This window comes from Aethalodelphis obliquidens, unplaced genomic scaffold (genome assembly GCF_003676395.1).
Source record: "Aethalodelphis obliquidens isolate GAN/ISIS:26980383/991018 unplaced genomic scaffold, ASM367639v1 scaffold12, whole genome shotgun sequence".
Taxonomy (NCBI): Eukaryota; Metazoa; Chordata; class Mammalia; order Artiodactyla; family Delphinidae; genus Aethalodelphis; species Aethalodelphis obliquidens.
Window position 1 is genome coordinate 42698000 of NW_020837956.1, and position 21930 is coordinate 42719929.

The 21930-nt window shown below is 48.2% G+C and overlaps 1 protein-coding gene across 1 annotated transcript in view; it reads right to left on the reverse strand.

The window, feature by feature from the left end:
• SNTG2 (syntrophin gamma 2) overlaps positions 1–21930 on the reverse strand; it is a 198557-nt gene that overhangs the window by 82220 nt on the left and 94407 nt on the right. The window contains exons 7-8 of the mRNA XM_027113931.1: positions 16176–16263; positions 10847–10938 (exon numbers count right to left, since the gene is read on the reverse strand). Of these exons, the coding sequence (XP_026969732.1) occupies positions 10847–10938; positions 16176–16263 (180 nt within the window). The remainder of the gene's footprint in view (positions 1–10846; positions 10939–16175; positions 16264–21930) is intronic.

The following is a 21930-nucleotide window of genomic DNA, read 5'->3' on the forward strand; positions in this document are numbered from 1 at the left end:
TCCTGCATGAAGCCCTGGACAGAGCAGGTGCGCATGGACAAGACGCCACTGGAAACCCAGCGCAGCAGGTGTGCTGGGGTTTTTTTGGGAGGCGACCTATCAACAGGTCACCAAGGTTACGGGGATCAATGACAAGTGCATCTCAGGAAAGTAATTTAAGCAAACGCAGGCAGCTTTGCACAAACTATGTTCACATATTCTACAGAAGTGTCATATCTGTCAACTTTTAATCAAGTGTGTTTCCCACTAAAATAAGTTTTGTTTTCTTTCCAAAGGGCAGCTCTTAAAGGCTCAATTAACCATCAAATATTAATTATTATTGAGAGAGAAGGTTCATTCTAAAATATTTTTCTGCAGCAAATTTAAGACATATATCTCAGGAATGAAACAGCTGTGCTGTACTATATGGTCTCAGCATGCCATAGAAATATGTAAATAATTTTTCTATTTGAATTTGACATATTTTGAGTGGAAATGCTTGGCTTCTTATCTTAATGAAATTAATTCATTAATTTTGTGAAGACAGCAAGTATCTAAAGTATTTAAGTCATATAAATTTTTAAATATTACAGCAATACAATAATTTAAAAGCAAATGAATGTATCTGACAACAGGTTACTGTTATATTCTTCAAATTGAAATCATTATTATGATAAGATTAAAAGTATCTTAAGAAACACGAATGATGGAGTGAAAATAGGGCCTGGTTCTTAAACTCTTCACTGAGTGGTGGTAAATCAGGCCGATTTGGAAGCCAAGCGAAGATTTAGAGCTACCAGAATCTACTTAAGATACAGGTCAATGAAACGCGGATGAAAGTCAGAGGAGTGTGCAAATGTTTAGAAAAACATGATATTATTAAACACGCTGGGGGGCTTCAGAGGTGGAACGATGCCCTACTGGAATCCTACGACCCGCAGAGCTGAGGCACCAATGCAAGCAAAGGTGCCCATTTCCTGTGTCAAGATTATTAGGAACAGACTTGGTTCATGTGAAAAAGATGGCACAGAAATTATACGAGAGAAAAATGACTTCTGAGTTACAAGAGAGAAAAATCAACATCTCGTGAATTGATAATTGATAATGGAAGAAAAACACATGCATTTCAGTAATAGTTACTTGAGCCGTTCCATCAGGTTCGAGCAGGGCTCCAGGACCAGATCATGGAGTTCCAATTCTGACTTGCGTATGCACCAGCTGTTTCCTTGGTGTGCACTAGCATGCACTAGCTGTGTTCTGCTGGTGTGCACTAGCATGCACTAGCTGTGTTCTGCTGGTGTGCACTAGCATGCACTAGCTGTGTTCTGTTGGTGTGTTCCCTTGGTGTGCACTAGCATGCACTAGCTGTGTTCCCTTCCTATGTACTAGCAGGCACGATCTGTTTCCCTCCTGTGTGCTAGCATGCACTAGCTGTGTTTCCTTCCTAGACTAGCAGGCACTAGCTGCGTCCCCTTCCTATACCATCAGGCACTAGCTGTGTCCCCTTGGTAAATGAGTTACATTCTTGTGCCTCAGAGTTCTACCTTCTCCCACACAAAAAAGGTGATCATGACAGATACATAATATTTAGAAAGACTCCTGCTATGTAATAACTACTATGTAAATTGTTGTTGTTAATACTATTATTAGTAAATAGATCTATATATATAAGGAAGAACATTAAGGTGACCCACATTCTTTCCTTCTATAGATAGTCATTTCAGCACTTGACACATATCATTTATTTCCCAATGCCTTTGTAAATTATTGTGTTCCTCACTATATACACTTTTGAAAATTAACATGATGTGTTTTCCAGTCACTAAACAATCTTGGTAAAATTCATTTTAAAACACTGAAAAATCTCATCGCGTGAATCTATCCCCATATAACGAATTATTTCCCCATTATTGAGAAGCCAGATTGAAGTCACTTTTTCTTAAGCACATATTGAATGTGCTCTGAAACACGGCTTGTCATCCATTCCTGGGTGTGGAACTGCTATGTCTGAGGTGTTAGGATCCACAGCGGTGTTAGCACCTGCTGCCAGACGCTTTCCAGAAACGCTGCTGCACTGCACTCGTCAGGCCTCGTCAGTCATCCCCACAGAAAACACAACCACAAGGCCAGCTTTTGTGGGGACCACTTTGCAACGCCCTCTGCCGAGCCCCCAGGTCAGGACCAGTGGAGTCATCTTCGCCTGAACTTTGCTGAACCTCTACACACCGGCCACCAGTTCTGACTCAGTACCTTGTGGGAGACCAGTCCTTCTGCCTCGCTGGCCCATTCGTGGTCTGTAACAGACCTACTGTTTGTATATAACTGTGCTATTTTTGCCTAAATTCCTTGGAGGTAAGGTAGCTATTCACTGTCTTCCTCCAAACAACCCTTCTCAAATTTTAAGATGATTCCACATTATTTATTTAAATGTCTTTCTAGCAGCTTTTCTCCTTCAATCTGCTACATTAAAATTTTTGTTGTATTTGATATATACAGAGTGTAATACATATATTCTTATGTACACAAGTCATAGAGGAAGTTATGAAACGTAAAACTAAAACGAAGCCCCCTGAAGCTCCCAGGGGACTCACAAATTAGAACATCGCCGCTGCATCCCTCTGCATCCTCCTGTCTTCCCACGTGGGCACGGTTGGCCCCCATCTCCCCCATGACCAGTACCCTGAACCCTGGAGCCGACGCAGTTTTCATAAAGCCCAAAGACGATAAAATGTGAAGGGGGGATTCTTTAAGAAAAAGAATACAAAAGTAAGGCATACACAAGAGGAAATCCAAACGCACTAAGAACTGCTAGTAAATCTTTCCCCAGCAAAACTGCCCTCAGCTGGAACACAAACAGTTGCCCAAACACCACCCCATGGGACTAGAAGTGTGATGCAGGGGAAATCACAAACGTTACAGAAACCTGAGACCACCTGGAGACACTGCCATCTGCTCCCAGGCCCCCAGATGACACTTGTTACTTCTTGCCATTCTGATGATAGCCATTCTGACACCGTGAGGTGGTATCTCACTGTGGCTTTGATTTGCACTTCTCTGACGATCAGTGACATTGAGCATCTTTCCATGTGCCTATCGACCATCTGTATGCCTTCTCTGGAGAAGTATCTATTCAGTCCCGCTGCCCAATTTTGATTTAAGTCGCTTGCTTTTTGCGTATGTATGTATTCTTTCTATATATTTTGGATATTCACTTCTGGTAAGGTACACGATTTGCACATATTTTCTCCATTTTCATTATGCTGATGATTTCCTTTACTGTGCAGAGGCTCTTTAGTTTGACGTAGCCCCACTTGTCTATTTCTGCTTTTGTTGCCTTTGTTTTGGGGGTTAAATTTTTTTTTTTTTTTTGGCGCTACACGGGCCTCTCACTGTTGTGTCCTCTCCCGTTGCGGAACACAGTCCCCGGACGAGCAGGCTCAGCGGCCATGGCTCACGGGCCCAGCCGCTCCGCGGCATGTGGGATCTTCCCGGACCGGGGCACGAACCCGTGTTCCCTGCATCGGCAGGCGGACTCCCAGCCACTGCGCCACCAGGGAAGCCCTTGGGGGTTAAATTTTTAAAAAATCATTGCCAAGACCAATGTCAAGGAGCTTACCATTTATGTTTTCTTCTAGGAGTTTTATGGTTTCAGGTCTTATGTTCAAGTCTTTCATTCATTTTGAGTTAATTTCTGTCAGTGGTGTAAGACAGGGGCTTAGTTTCATTCCTTTGCATGTGGCCATCAAGTTTTCCCAACACCTTTCATTTATGAGACTATCCTTTTCCCCGCTATATATTCCGACTCCTTTGTCATAAATTAATTGCCCATATAGGTGTGAGTTTATTTCATGGTTCTCTATTCTGTTCCATTGATCTATGTGCCTTTTTTATGCCAATATCATACTGTTTTGATTATTATATCTTCAAAATTTAGTATGAAATCAGGAAGTGTGATGCCTCCAGCTTTGTTTCTCTTTCTCAAGATTGTTCTAGGTATTTTTGACCTTTTGCAGTTGCGTATACATTTTAGGATTGTTTGTACTGTTTTTTTTTTTTGTAAAAAAATGCCATTGGAATTTTGATGGGTATCCCACTGAATCTGTAGATTGCTTTGGTTAGTACGGACATTTTAACAATAGGTTTATTCTTCCAATCCATGAGCATGGAATATCTTTCCATTTATTTGTGTCTTCTTCAATTTCCTTCATTAACGTCTAAAAGTTTTCAGGGTACAGATCATTCATGTCCTTGGTTAAATTTATTCCAAGGTATTTTTTCTTTTTTATGCAATTATAAATTGGATTATTTTCATAGTTTCTCTTTCTGATAGTTCATTATTGTGTACAGGAATACAACTGATTTTTGTAATAGATTTTCCATCCTGCAAATTCACGGAATTTGTTTATTAGTACTCAAGAGTCTTTTAGTGGAGTCGCTAAGGTTTTCTCAATATAGTACCAGGTCATCTGCAAATAAAGACAATTTTACTTCCTTCTTTCCACTTTGGATGCCTTTCATTTCTTTTTCTTGCCTAATTGTTCTGGCTAGGACTTCTAGTACTATGTTGAATAGGAGAGGTGAGAGCGGGCAGCCTTTTCTTGTTCCTGACCTTAGAGGAAAAGCCTTAAGCTTTTCACCATTGAGTACAATGTTAGCTGTGCAGTTGTCATTTATGGCCTTTATTATATTGAGGTACGTTCCCTCTATATACAATTTGCTGAGTTTTTAAATTAATTAATTAATTTTGGGGAGGGGGCTGCGTTTGGTCTTCATTGCTACATGCAGGCTTTCTCTGGTTGCAGTGAGCATGGGCTACTCTTCATTGTGGTGTGCAGATTTCTCATTGCTGTGGCTTCTCTTGTTGCAGAGCACAGGCTCTAGAAGAGCAGGCTTCAGTAGTTGTGGCACGTGGGCTCAGTAGTTGTGGCACATGGGCTCTAGAGCGCAGGCTCAGTAGTTGTGGCGCATGGGCTTGGCTGCTCCGCAGCATGTGCGTTCTTCCCGGACCAGGGCTCGAACCCATGTCTCCTGCATTGGCAGGCGGATTCTTAACCACTGTGCCACCAGGGAAGTACGCCTGAGTGGTTTTTTTTTTGATCATGAAAAGATTTCGAATTTTGTCTAATGATTTTTCTGCATCTATTGTATTAAGATACTCATATGATTTAATCCTTTATTTGTTAATGTGGTACATCATGTTGATTGATTTGGAGATACTGAACCATCCTTGCATTCTCAGAATAAGTCTCACTTGATTATAGCATAAGATCCTTTTAATATATTGTTGAATTGGGTTTCCTAATATTTTGTTGAGAATCTTTGTATCTATGTTTATCAGGGATATTGGCCTGTAACTTCCTTTTTGTGGCATATTTGTCTGGTTTTGGTATTAGGGTACTGCTTGCCTTGTAAAATATGTTTGGAATTCTTCCCTCCTCTTCAATTTTTTGGAAGAGTTTCAGAAGGACTGGTATTAATTCTTCTTTAAATGTTTGGTAGAATTCACCAGTGAAGCAATCTGGTCCTGGACTTTTGTTTGCTGAGAGATTTTTGATTACTGATTCAATCACCTTACTAGTAATAGGTCTGTTTAGACTTTCAGTATTTCTTCATGATTCAGTCTTTTTAGATTTTATGTTCTAGGAATTTATCCATTTCTTCTAAGTTGTCTAATTTGTTGGCATAGTATTGTTCAGAGAAGTCTCTTATGATTTTTTGTATTTGTGTATCAGTTGTAATGTCTCTTCTTTCATTTCTACTTTTATTTATTTGAGTGCTGCCTTTTTTTCTTGGTAAGTCTAGCTAAAGCTTTGTCTATTTTATCTTTTCCAAAAAAATACCAGCTCTTAGTTTCACTGATATTTTCCATTGTCTGTTTAGTCTCTATTGCACTTATTTCCATTCTGACCTTTGTTACTTACTTCCTTCTATTAACTTTGGGATTAGTTTGTTCTTCTTTTTCTAGTTACTTGATTTATAGTTTTAGGTTATTTATAAGAGTTCTTTCTTATTTCTTAACATATGCATTTATCACTATGAACATCCCTCTTAGAATTGCTTTGGCTGCTTCCCATAAATTTTAGTATGCTGTATTTCCATTTTCATTTGTCGATATTGAGACTTCTACTTTGACCCACTGGTTGTTCAGTAGCATGTTGTTTAATCTTCACATATTTGTGGATTTTTTGGTTTTCTTCTTGTAATTGATTTCTAGTTTCATATCACTGTGGTCAGAAAAGATGCTTGACAGGACTTGAATCATTTTAAAGATTGAAGTAAATCCGTGGCTCTTAACTATAACTAGTAAATTCAGTCTATGTATATTGATTTTATTACTGCTATGTCTGTACTCATATCTACCTCCTTAAGTTTGGCTCTTTCATTGTCTTATTTTTCTATTCTTTTTTTCTTAATGCATTTTAGTTAAGGATTTTTTTGTTATTGATTTGCTTTTTTTCATTTGATGTTTTATTTTTCCTGGTGTTTTATTAATTCGTGAAGTGTCTTAACAACAGTAGGACTTTAGAATGCTTTACATCCAGTCCACTCACTCTGAAGCACATACATTGTTTTCAGTATTCTGTATTTGCCCTCTTATCTTAACCTAAGATATTAGACATTAACTTAAGTGATGTTATTACTTTCTGCAGAGAACATTTGTTTAGATTCACATACATAGTCCCCTCCTTTAATCTCCAACTGCCCTTCTGGGATCATTTTTATTTTCCTGACATGTGGTCTTTAGAAATTCTGTTACTAATATACTCTTTCAGATTCTCTTCCTATGAACAAGTCTTTATTTTTATCTTGTTTTGGAAGGATGGTTTTGTGAGGAACACAAAGATAGACTAGTAGTTATTTTTCTTGTCTCCATGATTTTGAAAATATTATTGGGCTGTTATCTAGCTTCCATTGTCACTATTGAGAAATGTGCTGTTAATAAAATTGTCATTGTTCAAAGTGATCTATGCTTTCGCTAGTTGATTTTAAGATTGACTTTTGGCAACAAGGTCAGACAGAAGAGTACGACCCCATCCACATGAAAGTCAAATACAGGTAAAATTAATCTATAGTAATTGAGGTCAAAATAATAGTAATTTTTTGAGGGAGAGGGTAGTTTGAAATTATGGTGATGTGCTATATTTTGACCAGGGTGCTATAACATTTATTGAGCTGTTTCTTCAGAGTTGTATACTTCCCTGCATGTGCCTTATACTTTAATTAAACAGTTCAATATTATTCACTCATTCGTTATCTCTGCCTGGGAGACCACCCCTCCTTCCATTTAGAAGACTCAATTCAATGTTTAACTTATGTGTTAAGTTATTAAACAATGTTTAACAATGTTTAATGTGTTATTAAACAATGTTTAACTTAACTTATATTTTAAAATATATTTTGTTTGTTTATTTTTCTTATTATATCTGCTTTTCTTTTGCAACTACTATTTATAAGTTTCATATCTGTTTCCTTATAATTTCTGTAAAATCTTGTTTCTGTTTTGATATATTGTTCCTGTACACTTTTGAGCATTCAATTCTCTGTAATGACCCTAATCTTTTGAGTTAATCTTTTGAAATTCTTAACTCAGAAAATCAGGCATTTACTGTCATAAATTCTTTGTTTTTTAATTGTAGCTCCTTATTTATATTTGGTAAAGTTTTCTGACAAAGGGAAACTAGTCAGACACAATTTAGCTTTGCATCTGCCACAGGTAAAGCAGAGACATTGGCATCTGAAGTCCCTCAAAGGACCGGGTCAGCACCCAAGTTCCAAGCACACCAGGTGAAAGCACCAGCTATCTCTCAGGAAAAAGGAAAACATTTTTGGACAATCAGGTAATCAAGGAATAACCCCTCTACGTTCCCTCTGTGAAGGCAAACATGAACACTAACCCACTAACAAGGGAGCCAGAACGGGACATGCAGGAGTGTGGAAACAGGGGTGGAGGGAGAGAAGGACCTGACAATATACACGTTCAGTTGAGATGAGTGACACTGATGTGAATGAGACTTTTTGTTGTTATAAATATTCAGTACGTTTTCTGACACGAAAATAGTGCAGTATGAGCACTGAACTTAGAATCTTAAGGTGTGTGAGCCGTTCCTGGGTCTGGAGGAGAACGTGGGGCCTGGGGGTGAAGGCATGAGCAGACTCCTTCTCATGGAGGGTAGGGAAGACGGAGAAGATGTAGCATCTGGGGAGGGAGCAGTTAATAACTTAGTTTCAGGTGAGAACCCAGGGAAGTTGTCAAATACCCAAGGTAGCACTGGGAGTGGCTCTGGGAATCACAGACAGAGTGGAAACGCACTCTATCGGCTCCCCCTACTCCACAAGCAGGGCTTACAAATGTGTCGGGGGTCAGGGGCACACAGTCATGAAGGGGAAACCCAGCCTCCAGGGCTCCTGTGATTGTAAGCTGCTCTGAACTTGGCAAACTCTGCCTCTTGCTCCATCACGTCTGGTCCTGGGAGAAGGAAAGTGATGTGAGCATGTCTGAAAGTGCAGCCAACGAAAACTGCCTAAACCCTCTGTGTCTGAGGAAGGTTCCAACTCATTTCCTTTGAGAAAACAAACTGCAGAGTGGAGCCCATTTTCTTCTCCAGTCCAGAGATACGGTAGATCCTAGTCTTCCAAAGACTAAAGCTTTGTGGTCACTCCTTGTACTCAACGTGGATTACATACAGTCCACAAGAAAAAGGTAAGTGAGAGAGAATGGAAAAAATACAAAGATGTAGGACGTTGTGAGACAGCGTAGGCTACAGTGACAACATTTATTATAAATACAGAGTAACTAAGCAGTGTGGTTCTGGTATTGATATTGCAATCAGAATACAACCAAGGTCTCAGCAATAAACCCAAGACCAGGAAACGTGTGCCGTGATCGCAGTGACCGAGGACACGGGTTAGAGCAGCCGGTTGCCCAGGAAAATGAACCTGGGACCCAGCGTTTCACGTGTTTTACAAAAGTAAGCCTCATATGCTTTGGAGACCCGAAGTGAAAAACAAAGCTTAAAAATATTTAGGAAAAGAAACACAAGGAAACATTTTATGAGCTCAGGATAAGAAAGGATGTCTTGAACCAGATCCTAAAACCACAACCTCTACCAGAAAGAAGTGGACACACTTGGCTACACAGAGATTAACTTCCATTTATCAAAAGGTAGCGTAAATATAACGAAACGCACGCTGTAAATTGTGAGAAGAGATTTGAGACCCAAATTCAGCAAAATATTAATCCCAAGTGTGTATGGAGATTCCCAAGTGATCAGGAAGGGAAAGACAAACAGCTTTACAGGTAAAGGGGTGAAAGTGGACGCACGTCCCGGAAGGGGAGAAAGCAAAGTTACCGCAAGAGGAGAGGCAAACAGACCTCCTCAGCCAACCCGGGAGCAGCCACCAGATACCCCTGTGCTTGGGCAAGTAAACCCAGAGCATGGAGCCCTGGGAGGCCATGGCCACCTGCAATGCCTCCTGCTGCTGGGACGGCGACCTGGGACAGCCGCCTGGGAAAATAAGGTGTCGTTGTTTTGAAAATCAGACACTGGCATCATTTGTGCCCAGAAATCCTAGCTCTGGGTCTGTAGCCAAGAGATATTTATAAGCATGTTCACGGCAGCCTGGTTTCAGTTGACAGCAGACTAGAGTAAACCAAGAAACAAAAGCCAAGTGTCTAGTGATGACTGATAATCAGTAAATAAACTGCAGTGTATTCACACAATTAACTATAATACAGAAAAAAACAAACAAGCGAAAAAGAACCAGGGACCTACATAACATCTGTGGATCTCAAAAACATAATAGCAGGTAAAAATGTAAATCCCAGAAGGCTATGACAGAATAACATTTTATAAGCCTCAAAATGAAATGGTATATTTTAGGGATCTATACACACGGATAAACTTTTTTTTTTTTACCATGCCAGTGACAAACTCGAGATTCAGGATGCTGTTTATTTGGGGAAGGCCAGAAAATGGGATATGGGAGTGACACACAGGCGGCCGTATAAGCTGGGGACGATGTTCCTAGTACCGATTTGAGTCTTGAGTTCAGGGACGTTTGTTTTATTTTTCTGCTTCATAACTCACGTAGACCCTAAACGCAATTTTTAAATATCAAGAACTATATTAAAGGGTTAAAAATGGAAAAGAATGGTATTTTAAGAATGGACTGTGCAAACACGAATCACTTCCTCTGGCTCCGCCTGCCGGTCAGGTAGGTGGTGGTCGGAAGGTGCGAGCGGATATGATTTCCAAGGAAACATTTTTTCAAGCTGCTTACAGGAGTCTAATCCGTATCCACTAACGGCTCAGTGGTTGAGAAGACCACACCCTGGACGCTGGCTCTTGTCAGGCCCACCCAGCCGGGGTCTGGGTCAGGCCAGCCCTCCCTGGGGGAGGGGCAGCCGTCCAAACCCAGGTCACCTGCAGCCCTCTCTTTCTGCTCAGCTCTGGTTTTCTTGGGAAGGTGAAGATTTGGAGGGTGACGGAAACTCACTGCAAATACCCAGCATCACGCTTCCTAGGTGATTCCATTAACCTGGAATGAACCCCTTTCCTGTGAGTCTGGAGGAAGCTTCCTGAGGACAAACCCCGGCAGTTCCCACCGTCAGGTTCCGAGGAAAACTGGAGCCACGACTCCACATTCTACCTCAAAATGACGTACTCAGGCCTGTTCGCGAGATATTGTGAATTAGGAGCCGAAAGCACCCTACGGTGAAAGACCAGGTGTCCACGTGGGAATTACGCGCACGTAAGCACATCCTACACCCATGTTTGAACCTCCCTCTGAAACGGGCAGCGGGGGCTTTTCTAAATCTGCCAGGGGAGCTTCTGGTTAAATCAAAGGTGAGCACGAGCGAGCTTACTGTGTTGCTGGAGTTTCCGTTCAGATGCAAACCGCTGTCAAAGAGGGGTGAGGAGGTCCCGCTGCCGGGCTCGCTAGACGGTCCTGGGGACCCTGCAAATCAAACAGAGACTCACTGCAGATGGAGCCACCAGAGGAGTCGCAGCGTGTTACCTGAAGGTCCACCTACGGGGGTCGCCTGGGGGGTCCCCAGACAAGCCCCCGGGGGAAGCAGCTGCTGGTACGGGCTGTGCAGCCAGCGCTGGCCCCTCGCCGCCCACCCACCATGTGGACGCCCCCATCTGCACCCCACAAAACGCCTGGCAGAAGGAGGGCAGGACCAGCTTCTCGCCAGGGCCGCACCAGGTCCAGGTGCAGAGAGACGCGGCCTCTCCAAGCCGGTCCCCTGGCCTCGGGGGCTCCATGAACCTGCCCTCCCCACCACTAGGATAACGATGCTAACTTCCCACACTTATTCTTGACTTTCCGATGTTAATGTTTGCATTATTTATTTGTTTGACATTTTCGGATTATCTCTGCACTGCAAGTTGCTTTAGTGAAAAATAGAAGGACCAATCAGGTAAGTTTGAGGAAAGTGATATTTATGAAAAGAGGAAGCAGCTCTGGACTGGGGAGGGAGCAGGGAGCCGCCGTTGGGCCTGGAACATGGATGAACAGAGGGTCCAAGTCGAGTGTCTGTCTCGGGCAGGTCAGGGCCCTTCCCGAGCACAGTCCTCTTTTCAGGAAGTACAGGGATGGAAAGGGATCTCCGTCCTGTCGCTCCAGCACCAGGCGGGTCCTGTCCCCACCCTTCCGCCACCGCTTAGCCCCCGCCCCGCCCTCCACTGCGGCCCTGGACATGCCAGGTGAGGTGGGGCGGCACCAGCTGCCCCCAGGCCTCGCCCGAAAGACCAGCGCTCCAGGTGGACAGCAGGAGGGGCAGCGGGCCCTCAGCGCACATCGGCCCTGACCACGTGCCCAGGACCCCTCGCGGGACCCCAGACAGGGCCAGCGCTGCAGGCAGAAGGAGGTCCGCGTCCCCTCCCCGAGTAGGGAGCCCTCCTCCTGACCACGACGCACCAGCAAGACCGACTCGGCGGCCCCGGGGCCCAGGTGCCGCCATGGGCAGGTTCACCCGCCGCCCTCCTGACTCAGCCGGCAATTTCAGGGAGAAGCCAGTGACCCCGCACCTCCCGTTACCAAAATGGGCGACGGGAAGGACCCCGATGGGCTGTGCAGGGTCAGGGGTGCCCCGGCCGCAGCGGGTGCCAGCCTGATACACGGGTCCGTCATTTTCTTTTAGCTTGAAAATTTTCAAAGCCAGCGTTAGCCTTCAAAAGCCAACTACTCGGGGGATAAATCCCATTAGGCAGAGGCTCCAAACTGGCAGGTGAAGCTCCGTCTGACCTGCAAATCGGTTTTGTCCGATCAAAGCCAAGGCACTGCATTAAAAATCCAGACTTCCCTTTCTTGGAAGACGACAAAAACCTTTACTGGGGTAAAGCTCCCAAATGACAGTAAACGGCTGGAGGGGTTTCCCAGCAGGCGCCCCAGCCCTCCCCGTCCTGTCCTGCCCAATCCTCTCCGTCAGGTCTGAGGGTCTGCAGCACGCGTGTCACCAGCATCCGTGTCGCTGAGGACACGAAAGCCTCGTGACGTTGTTGTATTTACTACTTCGACACACAAGCTTCAGGTGTGCTTGTTACTTATTATTATCACCAGTTCACAGATGAGGAAAGTTAGTGGGACATCGTGCAAGTTACTTCAGTGATCTCAGTTTTCTCCTTGAAAAGCCGTGAATGCGTTTATGGGCTCGCCTTCAAAGCAGCCGGCACAGTTCGGGTCCAGCAGATGCCCCGGCGACCCAATTTCCCTTTAAACACCACACAGGACAGCCAGAGCTTTAAACCTCTCAACAAAATCAGATAAACCCATGGGTCTCCATACTGATGCTTCCAGGCCACCTCCATGTCGGCGACCAGCTTCAAGAGGGAGGCTGCGCTCCTTCACGTCCTCACGACCCCGCCCGAATGTTTTCTGGCCGGAATATGAGCGTGGGCAGCTTTTCCGTCCACCTGCTCTGGGGTGCTGTGACACACGTGGCGCCCTGACTGTGCAAATTCCCTGTTGTGAGAAGCGGAAGCACCTGGGAAATACAGTAAAGGAGACCCTTACTGACCCCTGAGTAAACTCCAGGGCCTGTTACGGGTCACCTGGGTGCTTGAGGACGGGAAAGAAACACTGAGGCGGGCCCGGCAGCAGGACAAGTGGTAACAAGTAGGCAATGCTTCCTGCTTCCACACTCCTAAGGAAAGAAGCACGTGAAGCTGACGTGGAATCCGACGGATGCACTTCTGTGCACCCACCCCCACCCCTGTGTCCACAGCGTCTGTAGAACACTCCACACCGCACCCCTGCAGGCATGGGGATGGACTGAACAGCTCCAAGAAGGCTTGAGAACATGACAACGACTTAACTCTGCTTGAACGGTAGTTCTCACTGCATCTGACCACCCAGCTCCCTTCCCGTTTTCCTAACCCTCCAAACGTTCTGCGACCAGCTCCCCACGTACAGAACTGCTTCTGGACCCAGAGTCTGTTCTGCCAGCACCTCTACCTACTTCTTACTACATCTTCTATCTGCAGCTCCTTCCTGATGGCACATGTGTTATTCCCATAACTAGCTCATCAGTAACTTGGGAGCGAAATCAAAATATTTCTAATTTCCTTCATTCTCCAGATGCTCTCACTGGAGGGACTAACTCTGCCGAATCAACCCCGAGGGGCGGCTGAGTAAGCGAGCGAGTGAGTGGATTGTAACCTGACAGTCATTCATGCGCTCTAGGTTTCTGTCAACTTACTGCTGGTGAATGAGCATCTTTTCATCTATATCCCACAAGAGAAATCTGAACATTGTAATATTTGTTTCTGCTTATCACTACTTAAACCCGTTATTTTTAAAAAATCAGTGTCAATAATTATTAATAATAAAAATAGTTAGTGTCAAAAAACAAATACTGGGGGCTTCCCTGGTGGCGCAGTGGTTGAGAGTCCGCCTGCCGATGCAGGGGACACGGGTTCGTGCCCCGGTCCGGGAAGATCCCACATGCCGCGGAGCGGCTGGGCCCGTGAGCCATGGCCGTTGAGCCTGCGCGTCCGGAGCCTGTGCTCCACAACGGGAGAGGCCACAGCAGTGAGAGGCCCGCGTACTGCAAAAAAAAAAAAAATAAAAACAACCAACTACTGGAAAAGAATATAACACAAATAGTTTCAATGAGTATTTACAAAAACACCTAACCTAAAAAAATGAGCTGTGATCTATGGCAGCTACACTGACCTCGTGCAGGGCTGGTGGGGTGTGAGATGGAGGTGTGGAGGCAGCGTGGCAGGTCCTCAACAATCCGACCCAGACTTGCCGTATGACACAGCACCTCCACTCGCAGGTGTGTGGCCGGGAGAACTGAAAGCACGTTCACGTAGACCTGTACGTGAACGCGCACGCCGGCATTGGCACAACGGTCCCCAGGTGGAAACAAGCCACCTGCCCGTCGGCTGACGAAGAGAGAAACAAAACATGGTCTCTCCAAATAATGGAAATTATTCAGTTAAAAAAAGGAACGAAACACCTGCACACGGGGTACCATGTGGATGAATCTGGAAAACATGCCGAGTGAAGAAAGCTCACACGAAAGGCCACACGCTGCACGGCCCCAGTTACGTGAAGCGATCAGAACAGGCAAATCCACGGGGACAGAAAGTGGATTCGTGGTGTCCAGGGGCTGGGGGAGGGACGATTGGTACAAAGTTCCTTTCTGGGGTGATGGAAATATTCTGGAATGGGACAGTGGTGACGGCTGCACGGCACAGTGACAAATTAAGAACTGCCGAAGCACGCACCTTAAAGTGGTGAATTTTATGTTATGTGACTTCTATTTCATAAAAAGTCTGAGTCTGAATTTATGCAAAATAATCAAAGTCGGCACTGACTGTCTCCAGAGGAGACCCCTCCCGCCTCCTGTGCCCTCCCGGACACACCATCAGGTGAGGTGCCCGCAGGAGAGATGTCCAGGCAGAGCCGTGCACACGCCCCCCGTGGCTACGCGATGCTGTAAACTCACACGCGCCACACACCTGGGCCCCAGGCGAACGCTTGGGATTGGCTGTCCGTGGGCCTTTTACCTTCTTCTGGAAGAATAAACTCTTGTGCTGTGTATAGCATTTATTTCTCTTTGAACGTGTGGCCTGATTTCTCACGTTGGTCTTTTCAGAAGGCAGGATGTGTGATGAATCCTACTGATATATTTTCATACCCATGGGGGGATCGTCAGTTTTTCTTAGATCAGTGAGCAGCATGGTTTCCAGGTTGAGGTCTGATGGGGACAAAAATCGAGCTGCTGAAACCGATTTGCTCGGTTACTCAGGAAGATGGACGGGAGCAGGGCCAGAAGTTCAATGGCCCTTTTCGTGACCGCGGATTCGAAGGTGAGATCGGGTCTCAGCAGCTGCCGTGGCCCCAGAGAGCTGGGCCAGGCCCAGGGGCGGCAGCGGAGGCTCCGACAACAGGGGAACGATGGAAAAGAGAGAGAAGATTCCGGCCATAAGGTCAGCCCAGGAGAGAGAAGCTGTCCCTTCATGTGACAGAAAAAGCCGGAGAAAGAAGGGAAAAGAGAAGAGAGGGGCTGCCGCGGGGGGAGGGCCCCGCTTCCCCGTGAGCAGGGACAGCGTGCTGAGCCACAGCGGAGCTGCAGCCCCTGGGCGCGACCTCAGCCCAGAGCCCCTCTGGTTCCAGGGTCAGCACCCAACAGAGGCCCTGCCGCTACGTCAAGGGAGGACGGTAACTTCATAAATTCTGCAAAGCCATCCTCCCGAACAGAGTCAGTCACAACACCTGTTCTGATCCACTTCCCGGCTGGATCACATCAGGTCTAATAGAGAATTACAAGCTCTGCAGGAAAACATGGGCGACGCTGACACATCACGGTGCAGATTTACTGTTCTTTCCTCTTTTACATTAAATACTTCTCATGTCAACACAGACATCTTAAATACAAACTTTGTTCCTATATGTGTGCATGTGCGTGTGTAGGTAAATACAGTCACAGTGAGGCGACCTGAGGAAGGCAACTTAGTTAATTCATTGACGAAGCGCCGTCTGGGGACGCCCTCTTTTAAAAGTCTGTGGACGGATTAAAGGGTAGGACGTCTTAGGAACATGCAACGCTGAGGCGCTCTCTGCGTCTTTCCTCTCTCGGAATATGAGCTCAGGAAACGATCTACGCTCCTGCCAGTGCCGTATCGTTTGCATAAATAACGTGCTGCGTGGCACCCTTGAAATTGTCCCCTCCCCCTTACCTAATGGGAGCTTCAGAAATGATGGTGCTTCCCTGAGATACTCGACAGTGACGGTAACTTCATCGCCGGCATTTCTCAAAAGATGCACCTGTCAATGTGACAATAGACAGTTACTCTACCATCACAAAGTGACCAGAACAGAAATAGAAATAAATCCCTACACGTCTCGCCTGTCTCCCGAGAATTCAGTGTTCACGATTACCTCTGAAACTCTGGAAGTCCTGCGAGCTTTACCTGCCGTAACAAAAGGATGGCTGCATGTCCCCAGGTACAGGACTCTGGCGCCTCAGCTACACACATGTTCACACGTCAGCAGAGGTTTGAGGCCAGGCTCCCTGCACACACTACCCACGCCATCCCGGAAACTCAAGTCATGTGAGAAACCCGCGTGGTGCGCAAACTGACAAATTTCAGACGCTGGCAACACACGCCAGCTGGTTAGCTGTGACGCTGCAAACCGCAAATATGAGCTTCGGAGTTTAAACGACATTTTAATTTTGGAGAAACCAACGGGCAGCACTTCGCCCTTCTCAGCTGCAGCGTCACCATCCCCACGGTTCAGGCCCTTCCCCTGTAACCCAAACAGCTCATTCCTTTAGCTCTAGGGTCAGCTTTTAACGCTCAACGTTTGCCTCGTTTAAGCAAACGTGATTCAGACACATTAGCCAAAGCCCGGAGTAAGAAGCTGTACGTGTTCGCGCCCCCAGCGCCCCATCGGGAACGCGTGCGATGCTGCCACGCGGCCCCGGCCCTCCTCTGAACACGCCCCTGCTGACGACCTGCTTCTGCCTGGAGACCCACAGAAAGGCCTTTCCCGTCACCCCGGGGACGTTCTCCGTGTCCCCGAGCCTGAGCTCCTCCCCTTTGCCTCGGCCTGTGAAACCCGCCAAACGCCCCAGCCCGGGCCAGCCAACGTGAAGCGGCCCCCCGCTCATCTCGCATCCGTCTGTCCTCCTCTCCCTGAGGCCCTGCGTCCACAGCCTCCTGCGCCACGGGCGCCGGCGTGTCTCTTCCACGTATCAAATCTCGTGACCCTGAGGCCTTTTCTCCATTTCACTCCTCACCAGGCGGGTGCCCTGGGAGCCCTGAGGCGAGCCTACCCTGATGCCCCTTCCCGAAGCCCCCTCGTCTCCTGCTGGGTGGGTGCAGGTGCAGACACGGGATGAAACGCCCCAGCGTCTGTCTTCCCTAAGTCAGGGCTGCCGCCCACGGCAGCGAGAAGGGGAGGGCTCAAAGCCTCCCACCAAACCCAGCAACGCGGCCATGAGACAGACGCTCTGCTCGGACGACTCGACAGCTGGGGCTCAGCTGGGACCACCCTCCGGCCGGCCCGAGGCCCCGGAGACAATGACCATCGCCTCAGCTCCTCCAGGCCGTCAAGGGCAACGGGGCCCACGCACCTCCCCCTCCGAGGGCGACCCAGGGCGAGTCTCACAAAACCGTGGTGTCATTGCGCCCTCGCCTCCTGCATCGACGGGACCCCGAGCTGCAGCGCCGTCCTCTCCAGATGTGGCTGCTGCGGGGTGTGGCTCACATCTGAGTGGGGGACGGCCGCCGCCGCCCAAGAGCCTGCCGCGTCCTGGGGCTCATGGAGCTTTAAATTTAAGACCAGGGTGTCACGTGGACAGCACGCGCCTGAGATGCGTGCCCCTGTCTGGGGTCAAGTTCTCCCGCTGCTTCTGTTATGTGGGTCTGCCCACGTGTGCACACGCACACGCACACGCACACACCCACCCCTACCTCAATAAGTGAGCATACATTTAACAATTTTACAAGTCTTCCTGGAGATAAAATGGAGTTTAAAGCACTAAAATCTGTCTAATCGAGACTAATTAGCCCCCAGAAGACTCGCTCACATGTTTACACGGCTCAGGCCTTCAGCGTTGTTCCCCAGGCCCTTGAAGAAACGTCACTTTGGACAAGTTAGTTTTATCCGGGAACAACAGTAAAGAGTGAGGCAGGTGCACCTTTGATGAAAGAGTGGGCTTAACTTCAACGTGTTATTAGTTTTCAAATCCCAAGTGTCTACCCTGCCTTGATGCTTCCAGACTTTGAGATGCTAGGACAAGGCAAAGGTTTTACTGCATCGCCAGTTTCTTTTTTTCAATTTAGTTCAAAGTATGTATGTGTTGTCTGAGAAAATATTTTGACCACTGACCATTAATGCCTCCGAATTCAACGACTGATCTCAAAGCTATGTCTGCCCCTCAGACCACAACCTTCGGACTGACGGGTGTCGGGAGGGACCTGACTCCACGCTCGGCTCTGGATGGCGGGGCCCCTGCTCTGCCTCAGAGCGACACGGACTTGCCTGTGCATCTATTTAAGACCAGCAATTCCGGCACCTTCCCGCCTGCGTCCCTGTCACCAGGCACGTCTGCTCTGCTCTGACAACGTAGGTGCAGGTTCCAATTTCCCACCTCTGACTCACCTGCTGGGCCGCCAAGTTTACCGGTGAGTCAGACATATTTCTTTTTTAGGAAGGATTCAGCTCTCGTATGAATCTTCCCCCAAGCTTTTAAAATGCCGCTCGAGCCATTTAAACTGCTGGGTGTCTCAGGTAAACTACCTGAGCTGCCACAACAAAAAGCCACAGGCTGGGGCTTGGACGACAGACACTCTCCGCCACAGTTCTGAGGCAGAGCCCGCGGTGCCGGCCAGGCCAGGGCTCTGGTGAGGGCCTTCATCCTAGCTGCAGACGGCCACCTTCTTGCTGTGTCCTCACAGGCACAGAGTGCACTCTGGCGCCTCCACCCCCTTACACGGACGCTAATCCTACTGGACGGGGCCCCACCCTCATGACCTCATCTCCCTGGATTCTCCTCCGAAAGGCTACTCTTCCTGACGTCATCACCCAGGGGTTACTGCTCCAACCTGTGAATCTGGGGCACAGACACTTGGTCCAGGACAGGGGCTGGCAGCCTTGCGGCCTCAGAGCAGTTTCTCCAGGGAGTCTCTGAAGTTGTCTCACCCGGGACGCCTTCCAGGGAGTGAAGAAATCATCCCATATGGTTATGTCTGAGGAGCCAGCACAGCTTTAAAATGTCATAACTGAAATATGATGACTGGATATTTTAGAACAGGAAATAACAAACAGATACACGATGAAAGCATGGGTGTCTTTCACATGCCAGAGCCCTGGATGGACACCTCAGACACGCGGCTACTGGTGTATCTTGCGTGTCCTTCCGGAAATCGTCTACCCATTTGCAAGAATGCCTTCTCTCTTGAGGGCGTTTTGTGTGCCTTTTGGCCCCGTGCCCACATGTGTAGGTACGTGACCATGTGGGAACAAAGAGGCACACGCAGGAAAGCACACTACACCACGTGTGCTGTCTGTCCTCTTCTTTGGCCCTGTTTTCACGTCAGTGGAACCATGTCCACTAGACAAATCACTCTCTTTGCCTAAAATCGAATCTGCAGTTCACCCCACGTCAGCACATAGACCTGTCCTGCTCCTTCACATACAAATACATAGGCTCACACACACAAACACATAGGCTTACACACACACACACTCACACACACACACACACTTGCACCTGCTGGCCTGCCAGCCCCTTGGCCGTCACCTGCAGGGTTGGGTCCCCCCTCCGACCCTCCCTCATTAACACCGCCACTGTCGACGTCTGCCAATATCCCCCCATCCTCTATAAAATGATGTGCGGAACGGTGACAGCACTGTGAGAGCAAAGCTTCCAGACGCCGGGTCTGCGCTGATGCCTGGACACCCAACACCTGCCCTGGTCCACCAGTCAGAACAGGAGGCTGATGTCTGCCAGGTGATCGGTGCCCTTCGTCCTGGACCCACCTCACATCAGTCCCTAACACACCCTGTGGTTCTCTTTCCCTTCCCTGAATAGAGGGTTGAACAGACATATTCCCTAACTGGTAGAATCTCCAGGCTACTTTCCTGACTCAGGCCTAGCAGGCGAGAAGGGTCAAGTGGGAGCCCCCAGAACTGCTTCTCTGGGGTCAAACAGGAAACCACAGCCGTGCCACACGGAAGACCTGGAAGATGCGGTCTCCTCCACCCCCCCAGCCAACTTAGGTACTGGGCCCCGCAGAAAGCACATGAATTGTCAGTAACAGCCGTCCTTTACTGTAAGTATAAACACACATAACTACAACGACAACCGTGGCTCCAGGTGCGTTCTCCTTCCCAGAACAAATAGAACACGTTCGTGGTACCTGGGCTACAACTACAGACACAGCCAACACTTCCCTTCCCTGGCGGTTCTGGCTGCCAGCAAACGCCAGCAGAGGCAGCGGCAATAGTGGACCCTGGCTCTCCTGCATCCGGGCCAGGCCGGTCGTCTGTCTTTCTGTCACCCCGCCCCCAGCATCTCACCAGCCCTCGCGGCCCCCGGCTGGTCAGCTGCGTCGTGCCGCTGTGTGTATTCAGCTTGTGGGGACATGAGGCAACACCCTAGAGAGTCTGTGAAGACGCGGGAGTGTCAGAGCGGGAAGTGGCCCCAGACACAGACAGGGGGCTGGGACTGGCACCTGTGACATGAGAACGAGTTGCCGCAGGAGCGCCCCTGCCGCCAAGACGGCAAGGCCTGCCGGTGGTTGGCTTGGATCCTGATGGGGGCGTGGCCCACAGCTAGACACGCTGCCCTTCCCACGCACCTCACGGTCGTCGTGCTACCGACGCGGTGACGGCTCTGCACTATAACCACGCTGCCCCGGGCAGGCGCCCTGCCACCCGGGCCCGCCGCCCAAAGACCTCAGGTGCCGGAAGTGTCCGTGGCAGATGGGATCCTGGGCGGTGTCTGGGGGAGGCTAGCGGGATAATCACACGCACAGCTTTGTGTCTGCTCTCCTCATGGAAAAGCTCCTACCTGGTTACTGGGCTCAGGGGGGTCTGGATGCTCGACCGTGGTCAACGCTACAACACAGAGTCCCGTCCGTCAGAGTTTGAGTGTCCTCTGTCTCCCAAGGCCATAGGGGCTGGACACGTGCATCTCTGCTACCAAGGGCAGCCGTTTATACAAGGCCGGCCTGGCCTGGGCCCCAGGGGAGGAAGTGGGCACGTGAACAGGAGCCAGACTCCCCCGCCCCCGGTGCTCCTGCACCAACGAAGCCCCACAAGGCACACCGGAGACGCTACTGGGAGTTTAGATCCCCATTCCAATGGCTCTGAACCCTGCTAATTTCGAGGCCCGGGAATTAGGGAGCAGTGATGCTGAACCAAAGCTACGCCCGCTGAAACCTCTGCGGGTGTCAGGTGATTCTCATGCACATCGGGGTTGAGAAGCACGTCTCTGAACAATTTTCCAACTCATGCATGAGAAAATACTGTTGGTCGGTTATCTGTCTCTCTATTTCTCTATCCATCCACCCAACCACCCATGTTCTATCAGCTACCTGTCTGTCTATCTGTCTACCTGTCTATCTACCTACCTTCTATCCATCCATCTTCCCTCTACCTAACCTACTTATTCCAGCCTGTTTCTTTCCATAGCACTTATGTTCCTTCCAACAAGATGGAACGCTGCCTTAACCTCCTGTGTTCGGGACAGTTTCTCACATGAGCAGAGACTGAGAGAAGGTGACCATCACCCAAGGAGGGCAGACGTGAGGAGGTGGGGGGGCCGGGAGTAAGCCGGCTGCCGCGGGGAAGAGGAAGTCCGGACAGCCCAGGGCCCGAGAGCGGAGGCTCGTCCTTGAGGGCAGAGGCCTTGCTGACGCCTGACGGATGCTTCGGTATCCAGGGGAAGGAGGGTCCACACGTACTTGCCAAATGACCTGG